Source organism: Ovis aries, chromosome 1 (assembly GCF_016772045.2).
Source record: "Ovis aries strain OAR_USU_Benz2616 breed Rambouillet chromosome 1, ARS-UI_Ramb_v3.0, whole genome shotgun sequence".
Classification (NCBI taxonomy): domain Eukaryota; kingdom Metazoa; phylum Chordata; class Mammalia; order Artiodactyla; family Bovidae; genus Ovis; species Ovis aries.
In genome coordinates, this window is record NC_056054.1 from 111687190 (window position 1) to 111712185 (window position 24996).

The 24996-nt window shown below is 40.8% G+C and overlaps 1 protein-coding gene across 2 annotated transcripts in view; it reads right to left on the minus strand.

Annotated features, from left to right (window-relative positions):
* Positions 1-24301: 24301 nt before the first annotated feature.
* The window catches only part of SLAMF1 (signaling lymphocytic activation molecule family member 1), a 38726-nt gene continuing 38031 nt past the window's right edge, over positions 24302-24996 (minus strand). Inside the window, 1 exon segment of one of the 2 annotated variants that reach the window (NM_001040288.2) lies at positions 24302-24361. In NM_001040288.2, coding sequence (NP_001035378.1) covers positions 24311-24361 — 51 coding nt within the window. In that variant the 3' untranslated portion in view covers positions 24302-24310. 2 annotated transcript variants of the gene reach the window in all.

Consider the following 24996-nt stretch of genomic DNA (forward strand, 5'->3'; position numbering starts at 1 on the left):
GGCCACCTGGTAAAGAAAAAGGAGAGTCCAAAGGAGGAGAGAGTGGTCAAGGTAGTAATCTCGCTGTCAGGTAAAATTGGGTACTGAAGATTGGGTTTTTAAATGTACAAAATTGACAACAAAAACCAAAAAGCAAAGATTAAAAATCTAGAATAGAGGTTGGATTTTCAAAAATACAATATTAAAGAAAAGAAGAAGGAAAAAAAAGAAAAAGAAAAAAGCCACAATAATTATTAAACAACAACAACAACAACCACACATAGACTATATATGCGTTTGCTTTAAAAAATAGGGTCTTTTTCTTTTGAAAAGTAATAGTAGGTTATAGAAATAAGAATTAAAGGAGAAATAGAGGACTTAACAATTTTAAACAGTTAGAAAAAAAAGAAGAAGAAAAAACAACCACACAACAACATCAACAAAAAACAACAACAAAAAAGAAATAGTAAAGATATTTCTGGCCCTTTCTCTGGTGGTGTGGGCAGTGTGGGGTCACTTCCAAGGCGGTTCCCTCTGCTTAACTTCTGTTTGCTGGTCTCTTCAGTGTCTGATTTCCGTCCTGACACAGTGGGAGTGGTGGTGGACACTTTTTTTTTTTTTTTAAGCTCACTTGTTCAGTCGCACTGTGGGGAGGGAGGGATGCTGCAAACAAATAACACTGTCGTGTGCATGCAGTGTCTCAGCCCCGCTGGGCCTGCCCCTGCTTGCAGCGCACAAACCGCTCAGGGTTTATGTTGCTCTGCTGGAAACCGTCTGAGGCCGGCCCTAGGCTGCATGCACCTCCCCAGTCTAAGCCGCTCAGGTTTGGCGCTCAGGTAGCCCTCAGAGGGACAGATTCGGTTGGGACTGCGTTTTGTGCCCTTCCCAGGTTCGAGTAGCTCAGGTGTTTGGCGAGCGCGGTCACTGAGACTTATCGCCTTTCCTGTCTCTGTTGCTCAGTTTTCTGGCGCCCCTTGTGAGGCAGATGGTGACTGTCCAGCACCCCCAGAAGTCTTAGCAAAGAAGCCTGCTTGCAGTTTGGTAGGTAAAGTCTCCCCAGGGCTGCGATTGCCCCCTTCCAGCCCTTATGGCTCTGGCTGCCTGTCCCCAGCGGGGGATGGTCTGCAGCTGGGTATTCCATTCCGTCCTTTGTTCTGTGCATGGTCCTGGGTGTCTTATGTTCGAGCTTTTCACATGGTAGCTATCCCACAGTCTGGTTTGCTAGCCCAAGTTAGTTCGTTCTGGTTAGTGCAGGGCGTTCCTGCCCAATTCTTAAAAAGCACTGCAGCCCGCGCCTCCTGCCCCTCCCTGCCCTGCCCCCACTTGCTAGTGGCGGATGCAGGCGTCTGCGCTGCTTTTCTGCTGGGGGAGTTACTGTTGGGCTTGTAATCTGTTTGTTTTAATTATTTATTTATTTTTCCTTCCTGTTATGTTGCCCTCTGTGCTTCCAAGGCTCCCCACAGACTCAGCAGGGAGTGTTTCCTGGTGTTTGGCAACCTGTCTTCTTAAGATTCCCTTCCCGGGACAGGATTCCCTTCCCTGGACGGAGCTCCCTCCCCACCTCCTTTGTCTCTTTTTTCATCTTTTATATTTTTTCCTACCTGTTTTTGAAGACAATGATCTGCTTTTCTGAGTGCCTGATGTCCTCTGCCAGCATTCAGAAGTTGTTTTGTGGAGTTTGCTCAGTGTTGAAATATTCTTTTGATGAATTTGTGAGGGAGAAAGTGGTCTTCCTGTCCTATTCCTCCGCCATCTTAGGACCGCCTATTTTTTCTATTTTTATTTTATTTTATTTTTCTAATTTTTTCCCTGAGTTATTTTTATTTTTTTTAATTTTATTTTTTTACTTTATAATACTGTATTGGTTTTGCCATACATTGACATGAATCCACCACAGGTGTACATGAGTTCCCAACCCTGAATCCCCCTCCCACCACCCTCCGCATATCATCTCTCTGGGTCATCCCAGTGCACCAGCCTCAAATTCTCTGTTTCATTGTTATGAAATTCTCCCAGCTACCTAGTGTGTGATGCCATGAACTTAGAGGTTGTTTATCTAATAGATTTTGTTTTTCAAGTTGGCTTTAAAAACCATCAGCTGCCTGTGGGTAACCTAAAATTATAAGTATCAGAGGAGGAGGGGATAAATTCTGCAACAATTTTGATATTCTCAGCTTTCAGGCTGAAATGAAAAGAATCAATCACTTTTTATATCAACACATGGAAATCTATTTTAGGGTCATAAAAAACAAAGATGCTTATGTTTAACTGTTAATCAGAGAGTGTGTGAAACACCTGAAGTTCACAAGTGCTCTCTCTAGTTGTTTGAGAAAGATTCATGTGAAAAACAGCAAGCCCCCTACACAAACACATACACACACTCATGTGCACATCCTCCTTAAGGTATTTGCTCAGAGTCCATTATTAGCATCTAATCCATAATTTCATTGCATAGGGACAGATTCGATTCTTAGATAAAACTCATTTTTTCTTCTTTCCTCATCTCTCTTATTCTTTTTCTCTTCTATTTTTTTCAAAAATTATTTGAGGGGAAGAGAACTAATTTAAAACTATAAGATCAATGCTAGTTTAGAAAGTATATTCTTCTAAAAAATTCCAGCAACCTGGAATTAGAAACAGATACAAATGAGAGACTGATGAAATTCTGTGACTATGTAGCAGGAATAATTATTCTATATGTTATTATAGTTATGTGACTTACAAAAAAGTCATAATCATGGAAATTAAGTGGAATATTTTCATAGCTCAATTGTTTTTAATAGGAGGAAAGAAAATAAAATGGTATATGGTAGAGGATATGAGGTCAGGATATGATACTGTGGGGATTTTTTTATAAAGCATATTTGTGTGTCTACATTACCTCAGTGATGAGGCAGAAATTGATAATGCAGGATGGCGGGGGTGGGGGGGGGGGGGGGGGGGGAAAGGGTAGAGTCCAGAGAACAAGAATGGAGATTGACTTTTCACTCATAGTTACCATACTGTCCCTTCTGAAAGACCTATTTGTTTTCCAGTTCTATGCCCTGACCAGTAATGCCGAAGAAGCTGAAATCGAATGGTTCTATGAAGACCTACAAGACCTTCTAGAACTAACAACCCAAAAAGATGTCATTTCATTATAGGGTACTGGAATGCAAAAGTAGGAAGTCAAGAAACACCTGGAGTAACAAGCAAATTTGGCCATGGAGTACAGAATGATACAATGTCAAATACATTGTATCTGGTTATAATTCTTTGGATATTTTGCTAAAGTTAAATGCTACAAAATTATATGCCATATTAATTCCATTCAAGTCTGGTATAGAATAAAAATATATCCAATTGAAAATAAGAATTTGACTCAGAAATTCTTTGCAGAAGTGCAGACGTTACAAAACATGTCTTCCACCGCCAAGTGAGATGTAGCAGTTTGCACCATGTCAATACTGCAAAAATTTAAAACAAATTTTAAAAAGCCAGATGAATTACAAAATTTTATTCTTAGAGATATCAGCTAACTGTGAAAACAATGGGACTCCATGACATAAAATTCCCGTGATGTAGAAGTTTTCTGAGGTGAGCTGATCATCACCAGCCATTTTTCTACCTGGAGGTAGGGGAGATTGATGTACTCCATTCACAGGCTAAATATTTAATTTGGTCCAAGTTGAGCAAGCTAGGGACAGAAAGGTTTTTTTTTTTTTTTTTTACTGTGCAAATCTAGAGGGAAAATTGGAAAACTGAGGCAGTCTCTAATACATGGCTGATTTTCTCAACATACATTTGCTTGTTTCCAGGAGTGCCTTGGATGATGATGAGTTAGACTGACATCTTCTCAAAGAAGAGTGAACTCTTTCAGTCCTGCAGTTCTATGAAAGAGACCTACTGTGATGGTCTTTTCCCTAATTCACTTTCTAGATTTTGAAACTGTGTGGGATGGAGGCTGAAAACTAGATCTTCTGATTGTCTCTCGGATCTGAGGAGATTGATGCTTGTTGTTGTTCAGTCGCTCAGTTGTATCTGACTCTTTGTGACTCCTGTCCTTTCTGGTATGTTGCAGTCCATGGGGTGTAGAGTGATACGTGACAGTCCCTCGATCAGAGACCTGTAGGGGCCACACCAAAGAATAGGGTAAAGCAGAGATAAATTGTCTTGTTTAAGTTGAAACTCAACCCAAACAAACTAACTCCCTGATTGCACTGAGGTGATCAGCCTTTTACCCTACCTGGCTAACAGGAAGTAAAGGGAACCCTTTCTGCTGAAAGATAACATAATCTGAAGCCTCTTTGGTTCTTTTACACAAACTGGTGGCTCAGCTTGCCAATGCAGGAGATGCAAGTTTGACCCCTGGGTCAGGAAGTTCATCTGGAGAAGGAAATGGCAACCTAGCCCAGTATTCTTGCCTAGGAAATTCCATGGACAGAAAAGCCCAGTGGGCTACAAAGAGTCAGACCCCATTTAGCGACTAAACAACAAGAATACATGACACTGAAAAAATTCTAGGCAGACAAAGCTGTAATTGATAATAAAGAGAGAAAGCAGACATTAGAAACAGATCTACATATATAGGTTAAAGACTTAAAAATAACTGATTAAATAACTCTGAAGAAAATAGAGGGAAAGAAGTACATAATAGATGAAAAGATGAAGAACTTCAATAAAGAATTTGAATCTATTAAAAAATTAATTTCATGTACTAAACCTATTAGATGATGAAATAGAAGAATATCTTTATAGCTCTGAGAGTGAGGAAATTTTTTAACCAAAATATAAAAAGCACAAATAATAAAGTGAAAAGATTGTTCTTTTTTATGGCTGAGTAATATTCCAGCTCTCTCTCTCTCTCTCTCTCTCTCTCTCTCTCTCTCTCTCTATATATATATATATATATATATAATCTCACACCTTCCTAATCCATTTTTCTATTGATGGACATTGATGGTTGCTTCCATGTCCTGACTATTGTAGATAGTGCTACAGTGAACACTGGGGTGCCTGTATCTTTTTGAATTATGGTTTTCTCTGGATATATGTTATAGGATCATATGGTAGCTCTCTTTTTAGCTTTTTAACAGCATACTGTTCTCCATAATGACTGTACAAGTTTACATTTCCACCAACAGTGTAAGAGGGTTCCCCTTTTCCACACCCTCTCCAGTATTATTGTTTGTAGATTTTTTGGTTATGGCCATTCTGACTGGTGTGAGGTGATACTTCATTGTAGCTTTGGGATTTTCATTTCTCTAAAAATTAATGATGTTGAGCACCTTTTCATGTACTTTTTGGCCATCTGCGTGTTTTCTCTGGAGAAATGTCTCTTTAGGTCTTCCAATTCTTTTTTGATCAGGTTGTTTGTTTTTTAGATATTGAGCTGCATGAGCTATTTGTGTATTTTGGATATTAATTCCTCGTCAATGACTTCTTTTGCAAATATCTTCTCCCATTCTGAGGGCTGTGTTCCCATATTGTCTGTGGTTTCTTTTGCTGTACAAAAGCTTTTCGGTTTGTGTTCCATTTGTTTATTTAATTTTTTTTTTTATTACTATAGGAGGTGGGTCAAAAAAGGTCTTCCTGTGATTTATGTCAGAGAGTGTTCTGCCAGGGCTTCCCTGGTGGCTCATTGGTAAGAATCCACCTGCCAGTGTAGGAGACATGGGTTCGTTCCCTGATCTGGGAAGATCCCACATGCCATGGAGCAACTAAGTCAATGCACCACAACTACTGAGCCTGTGATTTAGAGCTGAGAGCTGAAACTACTGAATCGATGTGCCACAACTACTGAAGCTTGTGCACCCTAAAGTCTGGGCTCTGAAACAAGAGAAACCACTGCAGTGAGAAGCCTTCAAACTGCAACTAGAGTGCGGCCCCCACTCTCTGCAGCTAGAAAAAAGCCTGCACAGTAACACTCAGTGCAACCAAAAATAAAAATAAATCAATAAAAATTATTTTTTAAAAAAGAGTGTTCTATGTTTTCCTTTAAGAGTTTTCTAGTATCTAGCCTTACATTTAGGCCCTTAACCCATTTTGTATTTAGGAAGTGTTCTAATTTCATTCTTTTACTTGTAGCTGTCCAGTTTTCCCAGCACCACTTAGTAAAGAGACTGTCTTTCCTCCATTATATATTCTTACCTCTTTTGTCATAGGTTAGGTGACCATAGATGTTGGGTTTATCTCTGTGCTTTCTAACCTGTTCCACTGAACTCAATCAACAGAGAAATAGATAAAGAAGGTATGGTACATATATACAATGGAATATTCAGTTCAGTTCAGTTCAGTTCAGTCACTCAGTCATGTCCAACTCTTTACGACCTCATGAATTGCAGCACGCCAGGCCTCCCTGTCCATCACCAACTCCCAGAGTTCACTCAGACTCATGTCCATCGAGTCAGTGATACCATCCAGCCATCTCATCCTCTGTCATCCCCTTCTCCCCCTGCCCCCAATCCCTCCCAGCATCACAGTCTTTTCCAGTGAGTCAACTCTTCACATGACGTGGCCAAAGTACTGGAGTTTCAGCTTTAGCATCATTCCTTCCAAAAGAACACCCAGGGCTGATGTCCTTTAGAATGGACTGGTTGGATCTCCTTGCAGTCCAGGGGACTCTCAAGAGTCTTCTCCAACACCACAGTTCAAAAGCATCAATTCTTTGGCGCTCAGCTTTCTTCACAGTCCAAGTCTCACATCCATACATGACTACTGGAAAAACCATAGCCTTGACTAGATGGCCCTTTGTTGGCAAAGTAATGTCTGTGCTTTTTAATATGTTATCTAGATTGGTCATAACTGGAGGAGCTGGGAGGAAGCTTTAAGCAAATACTGAAAATGTATTTGCTCCACTTATGATGAAGGTTGGAAGCTGGGATGAGCATAACAAAGGGTTATGAGCGTTCACTGAGTGCCCAAGGCTGTGAACAGATGACGAAGGGTCAATATGCCCAGCCTTGAGGCGTTTGAAGACTTCCTTCTGACCACCTGTTTCTGAGAGCAAGGACTGTTGTTTCATGATAAGACTCCCTTTAGAGTTTCGCCAAAGCTATGTTATGGCTTGGGCGGTAGGAACTGTATTTTATGCTTGAAACTTTAATGTTTATCTGGAATGGCTACGTGCAAGTCAGCATTATGCTCTATTTCCTGAAAATTATAAAACTACACAATTGGATCATAAACTTTGTCAGTCCACTAGAGGCTGTCCCTGAGTGTCCTTTTCAGAGTGCGGTTCTCCAAGCCTTACAATAACTTTCCTTCTCAGCCATAAAAAGAACAAAATAATACCATTCGCAGCAATGTGGATGGACCTAGAGATTGTTAAAGTGGGTGAAGTAAGTCAGACACAGAAAGGCAAATATCAGATAGTATCACTTATATGTGGATTGTAAAAAAAAAAAAAGAAAAAAGAGTACAGATGAACTTATCTACAAAACAGAAATGGTATAGTTGTAGATAGTAAACTTATAGTTACCTGGAGATTGGGAGAAGGGAGTGATAAATTGGAAGATTGTGACTGGCATAACCACACTACTCTACATAAAATGCATAACTAGTAAGAACCTACTGAATAGCACAGGAAACTGCTCAATACTCTGTAATGGGGGTGGTCCTAAGATGGTGGAGGAATAGGACAGGGAGACCACTTTCTCCCCCACAAATTCATTGAAAGAACATTTGAACGGTGAACATACTCCACAAAACAACTTCTGAACACTGGCAGGGGACGTTAGGCACCCAGAAAAGCAGCCCATCATCTTTGAAAGGCGATAGGACAAAATGTAAAAGATAAAAAGAGAGACAAAAGAGTTAGGTATGGAGATTCATCCCAGGAAAGGATTCTTAATAGAGGAGAAGTTTCCAAACACCAGGAAACCCTCTCATGGGCAGGTCTGGGGTAAGTTTTCGAATCTCAGAGGGCAACATAACAGAGAGGAAATATAAATAAATAAAACCCACAGATTACGTGTCTAAAGGCAACTCCCAGCAAAGAGGTAGCCCAGATGCTTGCATCTGCCACCAGCCAGTGGGGGCTAAATGGAGAAGAGTGGGCGGCATTGCTTAGGATAAGGACTGGGCCTGAATGCCCTGAAGGCAATCTGACGGAGCTAATGTGGGATAGCAACCTAAACTGTAGGATAGCCGGGTTGGGGGGGGGGGGTGGGTAGGGGTGGCGGGGAAAGAGAGAGAGAACTATCCTGCGAAAAACCCTAACCTGAGGCAATGCCAGGCCACTCACAGAACAAAGGACTGAGTGAATACCAGAGGAGAGCTAGCTGGCTGCGGACCGGCCCATCCCCCACCGGACACAGGGGTCAGGCGGGCACCAGCCAGAGCAGGAAGGGGCAAACTCAGCCCCAGAGAGGGCATCCCCTACCAAACGGCACACAGGCTTCCAGTTTCTAACCAAAGACTTCCTGGGATTCTGGACGGTTGACATCCACTGGGAGGGCCACAGCCAGAGATCAGCTCCCCAGAAGAGACACATGGCACACTGGAGACCAGCACTCCCGGAAACCCAAACGGCTGGGACCGGGGAGCTGATAAGACGCACTGCACCTGAGGAGAGTGTGCTCGCCACGCACCTGGTCGCCTGAGCTGCTTTAACCAGGGAATGGCACAAAACGCAGGCCCAACTGAGTCTGCGCCATTGTGGAGTACCTGAGAACCTGAACCTGACTGGCTTAGACCTGAGAAGTGCACACAATCCAGGGCCCGTTCCCTGCAGAGCAACCTGAAGCCTGAGCAGTGTAGACTGGGAAAGAACACACCCTGTGAGCGGGGGCAAACCAGTGTGGCCGAGAAACCGCAAGCACTCCCCACACACACCAGTGATATTTGTTTACAGTGTTCCTCCTTCCCCACAGCACGACTGAACAAGTGAGCCCAAACAAGAATCCACCTTTGCCCCCTTGTGTCAGGGTGGAAATTAGACACTGAAGACACCTGCAAACAGAAGAAGCCGAATAAACAGAGGGAACCTCTTTGGAAGTGACAGGTGCAACAGATTAAAATCCCTGTAGTTAACACTGACTACATTGGAAGGGGCCTATAGATCTTGAGAAGTATAAGCTGGAACAAGGAACAATCTGAAACTGAACTGACCCCACACTGCCTGCAACAGCACCAGAGAAATTCCTAGATATATTTTCACTATTATCATTTTTTTAATTAAAAAAATTTTTTAAGTCCTCTATTACTCCTTTAATTTTCATTTTTATAACCTCCTGCTAAGTTGCTTCAGTCGTGTCTGACTCTGTGCAGCCCACCAGGCTCCCCCATCCCTGGGAGTCTCCAGGCAAGAACACTGGAGTGGGTTTCCATTTCTTTCTCCATGCATGAAAGTGAAAAGTGAAAGTGAAGTCGCTCAGTCGTGCCTGATTCTTAGCGACCCCATGGACTGTAGCCTACCAGGCTCCTTCATCCATGGGATTTTCCAGGCAAGAGTACTGGAGTGGGGTGTCACTGCTTTCTTCATATAACCTACTATTACCTTGCAAAAAAAAAAGACCCTATTTTTAAAGCAAACTTCATATATGTTTCTTATACTTTTGTGATTTTAAAAAAAAATTGTATTTTTGAGAGTCTAACCTCTACTCTAGATTTTTAATCTTTGCTTTATAGTATTTGTTATCAATTTTGTACATTTAAGAATCCCATCTTCAGTACCCATTTTTACTTAGGAGTGTGATTACTGGCTTGATTACTTTCTCCCCCTTTGACTCTCCTTTTTCTCCCCCAGGTCACCTCTATCTCCTCCCTCCCCCTTCTCTTCTCAACCCAACTCTGAATCTCTGCAGGTGTTCTGGGCTGCAGAGAACACTTAGGGAACAGAGGACTGACTAGATCTATCTCTCTCCTTTTGATTCCCCCTTTGCTCCTCCTCCTCACCTCTATCTCCTTCATCCCTCTTCTCTTCTCTATGTAACTCCATGAACCTCTCTGAGGGTTCCAGACTGTGGAGCTCACATAGGGAGTTGTTTACTGGCTAGATTGCTCTCTCCCTTTTGATTCCCCCTCTTCTCCTCCTGGTCACCTCTATCGCCCACCTCCCTCTTCCCTTCTCCATGTATCTCTGTGAACCTCTCTGGGTGTCCCTCACTGTGGAGAATCTTTTCACAATTAACCTAGAAGTTTTATTATCAGGGCTATATGGATAGAGAAGTCTTGAGGCTACTATAAGAATAAGACTGAAAACCAGAGGCAGGAGGCTTAAGCCCAAAACCTGAGAACACCGGAGAACTCTTGACTCCAGGGAACATTAATCAACAAGAGCTCATCCAAAAGCCTCCATACCTACACTGAAACCAAACACCACCCAAGAGCCAATAAGTCCCAGAGCAAGACATACCACGCAAATTCTCCAGCAATGCAGGAGAATTTATAGCCCTGAGCTATATATACATATAGCCCTGAGCTTCAATATACAGGCTGCCCAAAGTCATACCAAACCCACAGACATCTCAAAACTCACTACTGGACACTTTACTGCACTCCAGAGAGAAGAAATCCAGCTCCATTCAGCATAACACCAATGCAAGCTTCCCTAACCAGGAAACCTTGACAACACCACTCGTCCAACCTCACCCACAGGGAAGAACCTCCATAATAAAGAGGAACCACAAACTGCCAGAATACAGAAAGGCCACCCCAAACACAGAAATCCAAACAAGATGAAAAGGCAGAGAAATACTCAGCAGGTAAAGGAACATGATAAATGCCCACCAAACCAAACAAAAGAGGAAGAGATAGGGAGTCTACCTTATTCTATCAGAATAATGATAATAAAAATGATCCAAAATCTTGAAAACAAAATGCAGTTACAGATAAGTAGCCTGGAGACAAGGATTGAGAAGATGCAAGAAATGTTTAACAAGGATGTAGAAGAAATAAAAAAGTCAATCCATAATGAACAATGAAATAAAAAACACTCTGGAAGGAACCAACAGTAGAATAACAGAGGCAGAAGATAGGACAAGTGAAGTAGAAGATAGAATGGTAGAAATAAATGAAACAGAGCGGGAAATAGAAAAAAGAATTAAAAGAAATAAGGACAACCTTAGGGACCTCTGGAACAATGTGAAACACCCCAATATTTGAATCATAGGAGTCCCAAGAGAAGAAGACAAAAAGAAAGGCCATGAGAAAATACTCGAGGAGATAATATTTGAAAACTTCCCTAAAATGGGGAAGGAAATAGTCACACACGTCCAAGAAACCCAGAGAGTCATAAAAAGGATAAATCCAAGGTGAAACACTCCAAGACACATATTAATCAAATTAACAAAGACCAAACCCAAAGAACAAATATTAAAAGCAGCAAGGGAAAAACAACAAATAACACACAAGGGGATTCCCATAAGGATAACAGCTGATCATTCAAAAGAAACTCTTAAGGTCAGAAGGGAATGACAGGACATTCTTAAAGTGATGAAAGGGAAAAACCTGCAGCCCAGATTACTGTACCCAGCAAGGATCTCATTCAGATATGAAGGAGAAATCAAAAGCTTTACAGTCAAGCAAAAGCTGAGAGAATTCAGGACCACCAAACCAGCTCTCCAACAAATGCTAAAGGTCTTCTCTAGACAGGAAACACAGAAAGGGTGTATAAACTCAAACCCAAAACAAAAAAGTAAGTGGCAACAAGACCATATTTATCAATAATTACCTTAAATGTAAATGGGTTGAATGCCCCAACCAAAAGATAAACACTGGCTGAATGGATACAAAAACAAGACCCCTATATATGCTGTCTACAGGAGACCCACCTCAAAACAAGGGACAAATACAGACTGAAAGTGAGGGGCTGGAAGAAGATATTTCACGCAAACAGAGATCAAAAGAATGCAGGAGTAGCAATACTCATATCAGATAAAATAGACTTTGAAACAAAGGCTGTGAAAAGAGACAAAGAAGGCCACTACATAATGATCAAAGGATCAATCCAAGAAGATACAACAATTATAAATATATATGCACCCAACATAAGAGCAATGCAATATGTAAGGCAAATGCTAACAAGTATGAAAGGGGAGATTAAAAATAACACAATAATAGTGGGAGAGTTAATACCCCACTCACACCTATGGATAGATCAACTAAACAGGAAATTAACAAGGAAACACAAACTTTAAATGACACAATGGACCAGCTAGACCTAATTGATATTTATAGGACACTTCACTCCAAAACAATGAATTTCACCTTTTCCTGAAGTGCACACGGAACCTTCTCCAGGATAGATCACATCTTGGGCCATAAATCTAGCCTTGGTAAATTAAAAAAAATTGAAATCATTCCAAGCATCTTTTCTAACCACAATGCAGTAAGATTAGATCTCAATTACAGGAGAAAAAAATATTAAAAATTCCAACATATGGAGGCTAAACAACACGCTTCTGAATAACCAACAAATCATAGAAGAAATCAAAAGAGAAATCAAAATATGCATAGAAGCAAATGAAAATGAAAACACAATGACCCAAAACCTGTGGGAAACTATAAAAACAGTGCTAAGAGGAAAGTTCATAGCAATACAGGCATACCTCAAGAAACAAGAAAAAAGTCAAATAAATAACCTAACTCTACACCTAAAGCAACTAGAAAAGGAAGAAATGAAGAACCCGAGAGCTAGTAGAAGGAAAGAAAATCTTAAAAATTAGGGCAGAAATAAATGCAAAAGAAACAGAAGAGACCATGGCAAAAATCAAGAAAGCCAAAAGCTGGTTCTTTGAGAAGATAAATAAAATTGACAGAGCATTAGCCAGACTCATCAAGAAACAAAGGGAGAAGAATCAAATCAACAAAATTAGAAATGAAAATGGAGAAATCACAACAGAAAACACAGAAATACAAAAGATCATAAGAGACTACTATCAGCAACTATATGCCAATAAAATGGACAACATGGAAGAAATGGACAAATTCTTAGAAAAGTACTGCTTTCCAAAACTGAACCAGGAAGAAATAGAAAATCTTAACAGACCCATCACAAGCATGGAAATTGAAACTGTAATCAGAAATTTTCCTGCAAACAAAAGCCCAGGACTGGAAGCCTTCACAGCTGAACTCTACCAAAAATTTCGAGAAGAGCTAACACCTATCCTCCTCAAACTGTTCCAGAAAATTGCAGAGGAAGGTAAACTTCCAAACTCATTCTATGAGCCCACCATCACCCTAATACCAAAACCTGACAAAGATGCCACAAAAAAAGAAAACTACACGCCAATGTCACTGATGAACATAGATGCAAAAATCCTTAACAAAATTCTAGCAATCAGAATCCAACAACACAATAAAAAGATCATACACAATGACCAAGTGGGCTTTATCCCAGGGATGCAAGGATTCTTCAATATCCACAAATCAACCAATGTAATACACCACATTAACAAATTAAAAATAAAAGCCATATGATTATCTCAATAGATGCACAAAAAACCTTTGACAAAATTCAACATCCATTTATGATAAAAACTCTCCAGAAAGCAGGAATAGAAGGAACATACCTCAACATAATAAAAGCTATATATGACAAACCCATAGCAAACATTATCCTCAATGGTGAAAAATGGAAAGCATTTCCCCTAAAGTCAGGAAAAGGCAAGGGTGCCCACTTTCACCGCTACTATTCAACATAGTTCTGGAAGTTTTGGCCACAGCAATCAGAGCAGAAAAAGAAATAAAAGGAATCCAAATTGGAAAAGAAGAAGTCAATCTCTCACTGTTTGCAGATGACATGATCCTCTACGTAGAAAACCCTAAAGACTCCACCAGAAAATTACTAGAGCTAATCAATGAATATAGTAAAGTTGCAGGATATAAAATCAATACACAGAAATGCCTTGCATTCCTATACACTAATAATGAGAAAATAGAGAGAAATTAAGGAAACAATTCCATTCACCATTGCAATGAAAAGAATGAAATACTTAGGAATATATCTACCTAAAGAAACTAAAGACCTATATATAGAAAACTACAAACACTGATGAAAGAAATCAAAGAGGACACTAATAGATGGAGAAATAGACCATGTTCATGGATCAGAAGAATCAATATAGTGAAAATGAGTAAACTACCCAAAGCAATCTATAGATTCAATGCAATCCCGATCAAGCTACCAACGGTTTTTTTCAGAGAACTAGAACAAATAATTTCACAGTTTGTATGGAAATACAAAAAACCTTGAATAAGCAAAGCAATCTTGAGAAAGAAGAATGGAACTGAAGGAATCAACCTGCGTGACTTCAGGCTTTACTACAAAGCCACAGTCATCAAGACAGTATGGTACCGGCACAAAGACAGAAATGTAGATCAATGGGACAAAATAGAAAGGCCAGAGATAAATCCATGCACCTATGGACACCTTATCTTCGACAAAAGAGGCAAGAATATACAATGAAGAAAAGGCAATCTCTTTAACAAGTGGTGCTGGGTAACTAGTCAACCACTTGTAAAGAATGAAACCAGAACGCTTTCTAACACCATACACAAAAAGAAACTCAAAATGTATTAAAGATCTAAACATAAGACCAGAAACTAGAAAACTCCTAGAGGAAAACATAGGCAAAACACTCTCTGACATAAATCAAAGCAGAATCCTCTATGACCTACCTCCCAGTGTATTGGAAGTAAAAGCAAAAATAAACAAATGGGATCTAACTAAAATTAAAAGCTTTTGCACAACAAAGGAGACTATAAGCAAAGTGAAAAGACAGCCTTCAGAATGGGAGAAAATAATAGCAAATGAAGTATTTGACGAAGAATTAATCTCAAGAATATACAAGGAACTCCTGCAGCTCAATTCCAGAAAAATAAAAGACCCAATAAAAAAATGGGCCAAAGAACTAAAGAGACATTTCTCCAAAGAAGACATAGAGATGGTTAACAAACACATGAAAAGATGCTCAACATCACTCATTATCAGAGAAATGTAAATCAAAACCACAAAGAGGTACCATCTCATGCCGGTCAGAATGGCTGCTATCCAAAAGTCTACAGGCAATAAATGCTGGAGAGGGTGTGGAGAAAAGGGAACCCTCTTACACTGTTGGTGGGAATGCAAACTAGTACAGCCACTATGGAGAACAGTGTGGGGATTCCTTAAAAAAACTGGAAATAGAACTGCCATATGACCCAGGAATCCCATTGCTGGGCATACACACTGAGGAAACCAGAATTGAAAGAGACACATGTACCCCAATGTTCATTGCAGCACTGTTTATAATAGCCAGGACATGGAAGCAACCTAGATGTCCATCAGCAGACGAATGGATAAGAAAGCTGTGGTACATATACACAATGGAGTATTACTCAGCCATTAAAAAGAATACATTTGAATCAGCTCTAATGAGGTGGATGAAACTGGAGCCTATTATAAGGAGTGAAGTAAGCCAGAAAGAAAAACACCAATACAGTATACTAAGGAATATATATGGAATTTAGAAAGATGGTAATGATAACCCTGTGTGCAAGATGACAAAAGAGACACAGATGTATAGAACAGTCTTTTGAACTCTGTGGGAGAGGGTGAGGGTGGGATGATCTGGGAGAATGGCATTGAAAGATGTATAATATCATATGTGAAGTGAATTGCCAGTCCAGGTTCGATGCATGAAACAGGATGCTCAGGGCTGGTGAACTGGGATGACCCTGAGGGATGGGATGGGGAGGTAGGTAGGAGGGGAGTTCAGGATGGGGAACACATGTACACCCATGGCTGATTCATGTCAATGCATGGCAAAAACCACCACAATATTGTAAAGTAATGAGCCTCCAACTAAAATAAATAAATTTTTTAAAAAAGAAAAAAATGTAATGGCCTATATGGTGAAAGAATCTAAAAAAGAGTGGATATATGTGTATGTTTAACTGCTTCACTTTGTTATACATCTGAAACTAACACAACATTGTATATCAGCTATACTCTAATCAAAAAGTGAAAATGTATAACTACATCAAAATTGTTTTACACTTTGTGAAAGACACTATGCACAGTGTTAAAAGAGAGCTGCATGTATGTAACCAGCTGAGACTGAATATCCCGAATAAATAGGAATAATCTGAATATTATCAAGAACAGAATATCTCATGGGAAAATGAGTCAATAATATGCATATGAAATTCATTAAAGTGGAAACTAGGAAAGCAAGCAAACATATGGAGAGAAGCAGAATCCTTTAATAGGAACCAGAGGAGTCAATATTAAAACAACTATGTTAGATCACATACTTGACTGGCCAAAAACAAAATCCAGAGACTATCAAGTGCTGTTGAGGAAGGGGGAAGGAGAAACTTTGTATACCCTAAATAGGATTTAACTTTTGTAGAACAATTGCGTATATCTAGAGAGGTGAGTATTTACATAATTTATTACCCAGAAACTGCACCCCTTGTACTACCCAGAGAATCACTTACATGGGTGGCAAAAGAGATATAAAAGAACGGGAATAAGGTTGCTCATCATGGCATTATATGTAATAAGAGAGAGTTAGAAAAACTTCAATGTCTATCAAAAGGGAAATAGATAGATGAAATGTAGCATGTCTGGAGGCTGTAACACTAGACATTATTCGAAAAGATGGAACTAAATCTTCCTGTTTCAACCTGGAAAGATCTAAAAATCACAACACTGAGCGACAAAATGAAAATGAAACTGAGAAACAGAATGAGATGTCTGAATATATGTAACTCAAAAGCAATTCTAGATATCTACATCCACTTGCAAACACACACATAAATAAATATATAGATAATGGTCTAAAAGGGCCCACATTAGATAGGTTCTATTCAGGGACATGAAGGTGGGAAAGAGAACAGGGTTGTGGTGTGAAGGGGGAAAGTAAGAAAAAAATGAAAACAAGGTATAAGAGATGTGGTACATGGACCACTGATGATTAGCCACCATGAACTGAGGAATATGCTTAATCATATTCATCCATTTCTGTAGACTTGTGTCCAACTTAAAAGCCAAAATGATTGTATATTGCTCCTATCGTGGAAGATAACAATTCTTAGTCTACATTGGTATATTTACATCTGAAGCAGAGTTCAATTTTGAGAGCATTGATGAATCAGACTGTGTTCAAGAGACCAGTCAGAACAATGGGAAGGGCATGTAAGGGGCTTGTGTCATGTAACAGGTAATTGAAGAAAGGGAGACTTAGACAATAGAATTTTAGGACAAGGAGACCTTTATTTTTATTTTTAAAATAAATTTACTTATTTTAATTGCAGGTTAATTACTTTACAATATTGTATTGGTTTTGCCATACATCAACATGTATCCACCACACGTATACACGTGTTCCCCATCCTGAACCCCCCTCCCTCCTCCCTCCCCATACCATCCCTCTGGGTCATCCCAGCGCACCAGCCCCAAGCATCCAGTATCATGCATCAAACCTGGACTGGCGATTCATTTCACATATGATATTATACATCTTTCAATGCCATTCTCCCAAATCATCCCACCCTCGCCCTCTCCCACAGAGTCCAAAAGACTGTTCTATACATCTGTGTCTCTTATGCTGTCTTGCATACAGGGTTATCGTTACCATCTTTCTAAATTCCACACATATGCATTAGTATACTGTATTGGTGTTTTTCTTTCTAGCTTACTTCACTCTGTATAATAGGTTTCAGTTTCATCCACCTCATTAGAGCTGATTCAATTGTATTCTTTTTAATGGCTGAGTAATACTCCATTGTGTATATGTACCACAGCTTTCTTATCCATTCGTCTGCTGATGGACATCTAGGCTGCTTCCATGTCCTGGCTATTATAAACAGTGCTTCAATGAACATTGGGGTACACATGTCTCTTTCAATTCTGGTTTCCTCAGTGTGTATGCCCAGCAATGGGATTCCTGGGTCATAAGGCTGTTCTATTTCCAGTTTTTAAGGAATCTCCACACTGTTCTCCATAGTGGCTGTACTAGTTTGCATTCCCACCAACAGTGTAAGAGGGTTCCCTTTTCTCCACACCCTCTCCAGCATTTATTGCCTGTAGACTTTTGGATAGCAGCCATTCTGACCGGCGTGAGATGGTACCTCTTTGTGGTTTTGATTTGCATTTCTCTGATAATGAGTGATGTTGAGCATCTTTTCATGTGTTTGTTAGCCATCTGTATGTCTTCTTTGGAGAAATGTCTCTTTAGTTCTTTGGCCCATTTTTTTATTGGGTCTTTTATTTTTCTGGAATTGAGCTGTAAGAGTTGCTTGTATATTTTTGAGATTAGTTGTTTCTCAGTTGCTTCATTTGCTATTATTTTCTCCATTCAGAAGGCTGTCTTTTCACCTTGCTTATAGTTTCCTTTGTTGTGCAGAAGTTTAATTAGATCCCATTTGTTTATTTTTGCTTTTATTTCCCATATTCTGGGAGGTGGGTCATAGAGGATGGGGCTGTGATGTATGTCGGAGAGTGTTTTGCCTATGTTCTCTTCTAGGAGTTTTAAACTAAAATAAGCTTACTCTCCTCACTCCTGAAGTCTGAGATTTGGGCATCTCCTCTGTACTCACTGTACATCCCTTACCCTCTGTCATTAGGGTAACTACAGATTCTAATTTGCCTAGCCATTGCCACAGTATAATTATTAATAGCACTTCCTTTTACTTTCAAGTAGTCCCAGTAGATCAGGTGCTTGTCTACCTATGGCAGTATTTTATTGATTTATTTTAATTTTATTGGAGTATAGTTGGTTTGCATTGTTGGTTTCAGGTGTGCAGCAAAGTAATTGAGATATACATATATTTATTCTTTTTTAGATTCTTTTCTCATATAGATTATCACAGAATGTTGAGTAGAGTTCCATGTGCTATACAGTAGGTCCTTGTTGATTATCAATCTTATAGATAGTAGTCACACCAAGCTTCCAGTTTATCCCTCCTCCTCACAATGTTTCCCTTTTGGTAACCATTAAGTTTGTTTTCAATATTTGTAAGTCCATTTCTATTTTGTAAATAAATTCATTTGTATCTTTTTAAAATATTCAATTCCACTTATGAGTGATATCATATGATGTTTGTCTTTCTCTCTCTGACTTACTTAGTATGAAAACTTCTAGGTCCACATTGTGACAAATGGCATTATTTCATTTTTTTACGACTGAGTAATATTCCATTGTATATATGTACAGAGGCTTCCCCAGTGGCTCAGAGGTAAAGAATCCACCTGCAATGCAGTAGATGTGGGTTCGATCCCTGGGTCAGGAAGGTCCTCTGGAGAAGGAAATGACAGTTCCCTCTAGTATTCTTGCCTGGAAAATCTTGTGGTCAGAGGAACCTGGGGGGGCTGCAGTCCACAGCGTTGCAAAGGGTTAGAGTGAGTGAGCACACACGCACTGGATGACAATCCCTAACACTTAGTAGAAACTTAATAGCTATTTTGTGTGTGGGTGTGTTTATTAATTTACTTTTGGCTGTGCTGGGTCTTTGTTGTGGCACAGGCTGTTTCTCTAGCTGTGGTGAGCAGGGGCAACTCTCTAGTTGTAGTACATGGGTTTCTCATTGTGGTGGCTTCTCTTGTTGCAGAGCACAGGCTTCAGAGCATGCAGGCTTTAGCAGTTGCAGCACTTGGCTTAGTAGTCGTGGCTCCCAGGCTCCAGAACACAAGCTCAGAAGTTGTGGGATCTTCCCAGACCAGGGATCGAACCCATGGCTCCAGAATTGGCAGGCAGGTAGATTCTTTGCCACTGAGCCACCAGGGAAAACCAGAAACTATTTGTTGAATGAGAAGGGCACTGAGGAGAATTAGGAGTTCTGTGAGATAAACTTTTGCAGTCAACTTTGATTAAAGTCTGTTACAAACCCACAATGGACCTCATTATCTCTAAGGGGAAAGGATTGACTTTCCCTCCAGCATGTAAATGCTGTGAACTGGTGGGAATTCAGCCACCATTTCAACCAGTCCCTGATCACATCCTTCAAATACTGGCAAAGTGATGTCGGGTATGCTGGTGTAGGGTGGACTGAATTGCTATGGCTCCCTCTAGTGGCTGCTGTGTGGAACTCTTCACAGAATCCTTTCTGGCTATAATCATAGCCTCTAAATTGCTGCTTCTATAGATATTCACCCAGACATCATTCAGATTTGAGGTAGGGTTTGGGCAAGGCTTCCCAGGTGGCTCAGAGGTTAAAGCATCTGCCTGCAATGTGGGAGACCTGGGTTCGATCCCTGGGTTGGGAAGATCCTCTGGAGAAGGAAACGGCAACCCACTCTAGTATACTTGCCTGGTGAATCCCATGGACGGAGGAGCCTGGTGGGCTACAGTCCACGGGGTCACAGAGTCCGACACGACTTCACTTCACTTCACTTGGGCAAGGAGCTCGAAAGTAGACAACCTTCTTAATATTGGCAGATGTGGGCCATTCTTAAGTGACTAGGTGGCCACTTTCAAAATATGATTTTTTAAAAAATGTATTTATTTTCCTATTGAAGGATAATTACTTTACAGAGTTTTGCTGTTTTCTGTCAAACCTCAACACGAATCAGCCATAGGTATACATATATCCCCTCCCTTATGAACCTCCCTCCCATCTCCTGCCCCATTGCACCCCTCTAGGTTGATACAGAGCCCCTGTCTGAGTTTCCTGAGCCACACAGCAAATTCCCGTTGGCTATCCTTTGTTTGCCTTTCCTACTGTTCTTTTCCCCTTGTAGTTAATCTTTAATGATTTTTGATAGATCCACTTCTTGGTATATTCATGTATATTTAGTCTATGCAAAGACAACTAGGTGGCCAGTATGTTTCTAGATCAGTGGTTCTCAGTTTGGGAGTTCTCAGTCAGTAGGAAGATTTTGCCCTGCAAAAATATCTGGTAATGTCAGGAAGCATCTTTGATTGTCATGACCAGAGACAGGGGATGTGTTACTGGCATCTAATGGGCAGAGGCCAGGGATGCTGTTAAACATCATACGATGTACAGAACAGTTTGCCATGTCAAGCAGTTATCTGGACCAAACTATCAATAGTGCTGCTGCAGTTGAGAAACCCAATCTAGATTTGCTCCACAGGGGGAAGTTGAAGAAATTCAGGGAAGGCAATAACTTTGGCAGTGACAAAAATTAACCCTTTAAAAATTGTTTCTTCTCGGTGTGGAGTGTGACTCCTGACTTTTCCCCTAGGAAAAGGACAACCTCGCAGTTCATCAAATCAAATCAGCCATCTTCAGGGCTTTACGACTATAGCTATAGAGACACAAGGTCATGAAACCTGTTTTGCCACATTGCTATATCACATATTCTCTGCGTAACAAAGACAAAAGTACAATTTCTTGGGTGGACTGTCTGTATTTTACTCTTTCCGGGAGGTAGAAACAAAATCTTGAGGGAGAGAAGTAACTTGCTGTAGTCAGTGGCTTCACAGTCAGCATATGGACGCTTTATCTATCAGATCCTGGTTGTGTGACTAGAGTAAGCGTCCTAAGGAAGCTTAAGGTTACGCCCAGTTTATTTCAGAAACCCTAGCCCCTTAAAACTGAGAATAGGTCTGTTCCTCCTGAGTTCTCCAGAATTCAGATATGCTCAGTCAAAAGAAAACATTAGAGAAACACGGGGAAACCAGATTCTAAAATATCAGTTTTATTTTTTATTTTTTTTTAAGACTGAGGAAAAAGAAAGCTCCAGCTCACCCACAATGTCTTAGGGGGAAACTGGGGAGCAGTAAAAGAGTGATCTGAGGGGTTCTTTGATTTTCGGCTGGAATCTGGGGCCTGGTGATGTAAGACATGCACTGAATGCTATTTCAAGGACAGCCAGAAAGATGCCAAGACACAGCCATTCTCCCAGTGAGTTCGCAAGCCTTGGTAAGGGAATTTTGAAGGGATAGCCTCTTCTTTTCCCCATTTGTTTCTTCCCTTCCGTCAGGTAGAATTCAGCCGCAGGAAAAACCCAACTGCTGGGAACTGAGCTGCTAAAAAGTCTGAGTTATAGTAAACAAGTGATTGCTCATCACCCTGGGGTTTGCAAATCCTGTTTTTTTTTAGTATAGGCAGCTAATGAGCTTCAGTTCAGTCCAGTTCAGTTCAGTCACTCAGTTGTGTCCGACTCTCTGCGTCCCCATGAATAGCAGCACGCCAGGACTCCCTGTCCATCACCAACTCCCGGAGTTCACTCAGACTCACATCCATCGAGTCAGTGATGCCATCCAGCCATCTCATCCTCTGTTGTCCCCTTCTCCTCCTGCCCTCAATCCCTCCCAGCATCAGAGTCTTTTCCAGTGAGTCAACTCTTCGCATGAGGTGGCCAAAGTACTGGAGCTTCAGCTTTAGCATCATTCCTTCCAAAGAAATCCCAGGGCTGATCTCCTTTAGAATGGACTGGTTGGATCTCCTTGCAGTCCAAGGGACTCTCAAGAGTCTTCTCCAACACCACAGTTCAAACGCATCAATTCTTCAGTGCTCAGCCTTCTTCACAGTCCAACTCTCACATCCATACATGACCACAGGAAAAACCATAGCCTCAACTATACAAAAGTGTATAGTGGGAAGTGTGTGTGTCTGTGTGTGTGTGCATGTGTGCATGTACCTGCCCAGCATTGAATCCCAGTCATTGTGTTTGTGAAAGACCCAACCACCACTATGAAAGTGGAAAATGCCAGAAGTTCAATTCCCAACCTCCCTTGGAAGTAGAACATGGACGTATGTCCTGGGATCAGTCACTTGATCTTAGCTTCTGATTTAGAAACTATTGAAGAAAAAATGAAGAATGGACCCTGGAGAAGTCACTTTGGTACAGACGGTACAATAGCAATTTGGAGTCCAAGTCTAGCTGAGGCAGGGAGGGAGTGGTGGAGTCTGAGTCTAGTGGTGGGAGGACAACAGGAATACAACTGGTAGCCAGCATTGTCGTCCCTGGGCTGGTTTTATTTGGGCGGTACTCCTAGCCGCAGCCAAAGTCTCCCCTCTTCTTGCTCATTTTCAAACCATCGTTTTACAGAACCTCCCAGTAGTTATTGGGACTACACAGCATCTTTTCAGGAGATTCCTTTTCTTTATAAACAATTCAGTGTCAGTTTCTGTTCATCACAAATTGGAATACGACTGGAATTGGTTCTAAGAAATGAGATGCATTGAACAACAGAACTCAAATGTGAATTGACTGACTAGAGAGGGTAAAGTATAAGGCTATGAGGACCTCAGAGTTTTGAGCTGGAAAGTTAGTGACCCTTGTTATATGGTTGTAAGACTGTTGGCAGTTTCTTAAAGTGTTTGCTGAGGTCATAAAAGACCCTATCAGAAAGAAGAAGTGCTGAAATTCAAGAAGGCTTGTCTGAAAGCAGAGAATAGATGGGAAATAGGACTTCACTGGAAGAGGCTCTTTCTGTCTGCAGCCTATAATTTAAACTATTAAGTATTCAATTAGCTGAAACTGTTGGGCCAAAATATGTTAATTTTCTACTTCAGGATAGGTTTAGTGGTGAGGAGAGGTATGCAAAGATTAAGACATGTTTGATAGAGACCCTGAAGACATGAGGCCATGGGTGTAAACTGGTCTCACAATCAGTTTGCAGTCTTAGTTGAGGCTCCAGGTTCGTTGCTAGATGGAACAAACAGAGAACTAGGATTTAAAAACCATTTTGGGAAGTGAAAGTCAAGTTCCTTTGTAATAGCATCACCGAACACTGGCTGATTTTCTTTAAATCTGACTGCCATTTCCACAGAACAGTACTCTTAAGAATCTTAGATTTTTTTCATTCTGTTATTCAAAGCTCAGAGACCTCAAAATCGTGTTTTCAGTTTATTGACTCTTTAGCTTCCAGGTTTTACAAATAAAATACTTTATTAGCTTCTTTGATAGAATAATGTCAGAGTGTTTTACATACAATGAGGAATTCACCCTTCACTGTCTGTTCAGAGAGAGAAACTGAGACACAGAACCTTGATCAAGTCTATTTGGTGATCAGGAGCAGCTCTCAGACTGAGTCCAGGCAGCCAAGGTGTAAGCAGTTCCAGACTCTGTGGCTGGTGGTCAGCTGTGTGAGATAGGTCCTAGACATCCTGTGCTGGCTTTCTGCCTTTAGCTTTTATCATCAAGTTGCGGCAAAACACAAGACACCTGAAGGTCCAGACTCACTGGACTAGCATTATCCATTTCATCGGCTATACCCCGGAGATGTAAAGTTGTATCAGTTAGCTCTCTGCTCTGAGCCTGGGCCACGCTTGGGAAGCCTCACTTCCGTATCCATTTCACAGGTAGATGTGGAAGCAACATCACCAGGGAACCGAACTGAGAAGAATGCAGATGTGCAGATGTCACAAAATACTTGGGGTCTGGGACCAAGTTCAGTGTTTATTTTGGCTCTTCTATATTCCTTCAGAAAGTCCTTTCACTGACTCTGTGATGTCAGCTCTCTGGAAGCGTCACACTGGCATAGACTGTGAAGGAACCTGATTCCTAGGGGAAAAATAGAACAAGTCTATAAGAGGAGGGACCAGCACTAGGTTTACAGGCTATAAATGGAAAGTGTGATGCTTAGGAAAAGGAAAGGTTCTCAAGAATCAGGTAGCATTGCACCTTGCTCAGCATCTGTCACAGCTGGGTTTATCAAGATTGTTTTGATATGAATCATTTTTAAAGTCTCTGTTGAGTTTGTTACAATATTGTGTCTGTTCTATGTTTTGGTTTTGGGGGCCATGAGGCATGTGGGATCTTAGTTCCTCAATGAGGGATCGAATCCACATCCCCTGCATTGGAAGGCAAAGTGCTAACCACAAGACCTCTGGGAAACCATAGAGCTAGAGGCAGCACTCAGGTCCCCAGACTGTCTGCCTGCCCACAGATGGGCTACAGTTTCCTTCAAGCATATGCAAGCCATCAGGGAGACTAGGAAAACTCACCCAGGCACTCAACTTAGAGAGAGAACTCAGCCAAGAGAGTTCTAAATTAGCAAGTTTTTAAAAAGGGAAGATCAGTGAGACCTAAAGGGAGAAGGAAGAAGAGGTTCAGGTGGGAGAGGGATGGGGAGGAGATGGAGACTGAGCAGAGAATTCTCGTAAGGAGAGGAGATTCAGGAGTCAGAGACACAAAGA